General features: G+C 43.6%; 1 protein-coding gene across 6 annotated transcripts in view; it reads left to right on the forward strand.

The window, feature by feature from the left end:
* MAPK9 (mitogen-activated protein kinase 9) overlaps positions 1-3,590 on the forward strand; it is a 48,532-nt gene that overhangs the window by 40,006 nt on the left and 4,936 nt on the right. For all 6 annotated transcript variants that reach the window (XM_011952902.1, XM_011952906.1, XM_011952904.1 and 3 more), the window contains exons 8-9: positions 1,028-1,152; positions 2,149-2,212. In XM_011952902.1, the coding sequence (XP_011808292.1) occupies positions 1,028-1,152; positions 2,149-2,212 (189 nt within the window). The remainder of the gene's footprint in view (positions 1-1,027; positions 1,153-2,148; positions 2,213-3,590) is intronic.

Genomic DNA, 3,590 nt, shown 5'->3' on the forward strand with positions numbered 1-3,590 from the left:
AAAAAAAAAAATTAAGGTAAACTGTGCCTTAATCAGAAAAGCCTCAGTCTTTCCTGTGCTTACTCAGGTTGTGAACTTCAATTGCCAAAACTTAGGTGAGCCTTATATTTAACTAAGTTATTGAACTTGTTTTTTTTTTTCTAAATACCAATCTGTAGATTCAAAAAAAAAAAAAAAAAAGTGTAAGTTGCCAGCACTGTATACAGCTAGGCCAGCCAGAAGCATCTGTGAGTGTTTTATCCTGTGGGAATGTGAGATTGTTGCATGGTTTAAAAAGTCTGTTCTAATTTCATTTTGATGTGACTTAGAGAAAAGTACTCCCCCATGCCTCATGCCCACACTCTGGGCAGTGCCACCCACAGCTCAGCAATTGCCACCTTCATTGCTGTGGTTTCCCAGCCTTGGGCCCTGCCCAGACATTGGTCTGAGGCTGCCTGGTGCTCTTCCCCACCACCCTGGGGGCCCAGGTTTCTCTTCCCCTTGCAGATCCAGAGGCGTAAAACCACATTTGGAAACCTGGTTTGTCATGAAAGTGGCCATCTGACTTTTTCTTAAAAATGTTTGGGTTATGGCCGGGCGCGGTGGCTCATGCCTGTAATCCCAGCACTTTGGGAGGCCGAGGCAGGCAGATCATGAGGTCAAGAGATCAAGACCATCCTGGCTAACACAGTGAAACCCCGTCTCTATTAAAAAAAAATACAAAAAATTAGCCGGGTGTGGTGGCGGGCGCCTGTAGTCCCAGCTACTCAGGAGGCTGAGGCAGGAGAATGGTGTGAACCCGGGACATGGAGCTTGCAGTGAGCCGAGATCGCGCCACTGCACTCCAGCCTGCGCAACAGAGCGAGACTCCGTCTCAAAAAAAAAAAAAATGTTTGGGTTATATTCATCTTGAACCTATCAAACATTTCTCAAAATTAATACATCTTTGTTCTGTCTGTGCTGTCATATTTAGTTCTTTATTGTATGATTCTCTTTGTTTCATATTAACAGCATTAGTGTATTAATCTAATCTTTGTTGTCACCCTAGCAAGTCAAGCCAGAGATCTGTTATCGAAAATGCTAGTGATTGATCCTGACAAGCGGATCTCTGTAGATGAAGCTCTGCGTCACCCATACATCACTGTCTGGTATGACCCCGCCGAAGCAGAGGCAGTGAGTATCTGTTTTGAAAAGACTTATATGTGGGGGCCAGGCTTGTATTTCCTTGGATCTTGTCTGCTCGTCCAGAGCGGCTACATATGGGTAGCAAGTTCTCCATTTGGGGCTCCCAGTTACAAAAAGGCCAAGTGCTGTCTGAGGCCTGGGTCGCTTGCTCAGAGGACCTCGGGAATGAACTTACGCTTTGGTGATACCAGTCTCCATTTTGCAAAGGCTGCTGTGAGCGCATAGTTTATTAAGCATCTGTTCTGTGCCATTGGCTTTGGTTATATCCTCTTGTTTAGGCCACTCAACCAGAGAGGCTGAGCAGCTTGCTGAAAAATCACACATCTGTGTATCCTTCCCTAAAGGCCTTGTGCCTTCTGGCTGCCCCGCTGGAGGAGCTCCACTCTGAGTTTGGTGCCCACGTGCGTGTTTCTGTATCAGCACTGGTGTGAGTGAACTTTAGCTGTGAGGGAGATCACTGCGTAGTGGCAGGCTTCCTTCATGCCATGAGTGAAATACATGTTTATGGCATGGCCTGTGGTTTTGTCATCAGTTTAAACATTGTTTTATATAAAAAGAATCCAATTTATAAGCAGACTTTTGTAACAGTCCATGTATGAGTTGGACATTGGGTTTGGGAGTTCTCACATGAAGAACATGTAAAATTTGTTCTAAGAAACAGCAGTACGTTCCATAGCTGCCAGCACAATGCCTTGTCCATGATGGGTCTCTGGAAACAGCCTGTGATGGGCAGATGTCTGTGTTTTGAGGTGAGGTGATTACTAACAGGAACATAGTAACTCTTTTTTGGTTAACTTTTTCATAATTATTTTGATCCCGAAGCTGATCCAATATCACATGACAAATCTTTATTAAACCATGTGTTGAATTAAACTAAATCCATATCATAAATAGACTAGAAGTCTTCCAAGCGATTTTACCTTTTTTAGTGCCTCATTTTTTTTGAGGCATTACTGTTGACTTTACATATGATTTAATTTTTAGCCACCACCTCAGATTTATGATGCCCAGTTGGAAGAAAGAGAACATGCAATTGAAGAATGGAAAGGTAAAGATGGAGCTTATTTTGATCCTTCCTTACGACATTTCTTCCAATCCTGTAAAGCAGAGGCTTTCATTTTGTGACGTTTCCCTTCAGGAAGGGGCAAGAAACCCTGCGACCCACTTAGCCTCTTTCTCCCCAGTTTCCAGTAGAAAAAGAACTTGAAGAGAACAGAGTTAGAGAGGAACATGTATCAATTTCTTATCATTTGCTTCAAGAAGGAAAAATAGCATTTTTTATGGCTTTTCACATATCGGTTTGTAAACTGAGCTTAGTAATTGTATCACACTTATATTGATAACGTTGCAAATTGTCAGGTGACACCAATTCACAGGCTGCATGTTACCTATAGAATTCCCAGTGTATGCAGAAATGGGGATCCAGGGCTGGGGGTCATGTGAACTTCTGCCTGCTTTTTTTAAGCCATGTAGTTGTACATATGTTTTAAAATCTAGTTTGGGGGAAATTGCAGATTGAAAATTTGCAAATAGGTATTATTACCGCTATACGATTAACCAGACCACCCACAACAAACTGCACCTATAATGAAGAGGTTGACCTGACAATTCTTTGTTAAGAAGTGGGATCAGTAGTAACTGAGAACCACAGTCAGAGTGAGTCAGCACTGAAGGTGGGTCCTGCCCCAGGGCTATCCTGGAGTGCCGGTTGCCTGTGGGAGCCTGTGCTCAGCAGTGCATGCACACAGCACACTCACTGGCCTCAGTAAATGATTGCAACGTGCTAATGTTGGTTTATGAATACTGAAATTTTAGGAATCCCTAATCACTTACTTAGTAGGTAATTAGTTTGTCTTACAAATGAAAGTTGAGGAAAACTGAAGTTGAAACTAGGAAAAAGGCGTGTGGATTCATTTCTGGCCAGTGTCGGGGGTTCCTAGCCCACATGTGGATGCTGGTTACCTTTGGAAAACCCCAAGTAACTACATAGAGAAACATACTGAAATGGGTGTGAGAATATCCAGTCCCTTACAGTGTTCTGTGGGAGTCAGTCCACTTCATAAAGCCCCTTGTGGATCCAAAACCACCCCATATGTTTTGCTCCCTTACTAGCTGCATGGAAAAGATGTGATGTAGTCCAGGTGCAGTGGCTCACACCTGTGATCCCAGCACTGTGGGAGGCCAAGGCGGGCAGATGGCTTGAGGCCAGGAATTCAAGACAAGCCTAGCCAACATAGCGAAACCCCGTCTCTACAAAAAACTATAAAAATTAGCCAGGCATGGTGGTGAACACCTATAATCCCAGCTACTTGGATGGCTGAGGCATCCAGGAGGTAGAGGTTGCAGTGAGCCAAGACTGTGCCACTGCACTCTAGCCTGGATGACAGCATGAAACTGTCTCAAAAAAAAAAAAAAAAAAAGATTAT

Source organism: Colobus angolensis, unplaced genomic scaffold (genome assembly GCF_000951035.1).
Source record: "Colobus angolensis palliatus isolate OR3802 unplaced genomic scaffold, Cang.pa_1.0 Scaffold350, whole genome shotgun sequence".
Taxonomy (NCBI): domain Eukaryota; kingdom Metazoa; phylum Chordata; class Mammalia; order Primates; family Cercopithecidae; genus Colobus; species Colobus angolensis.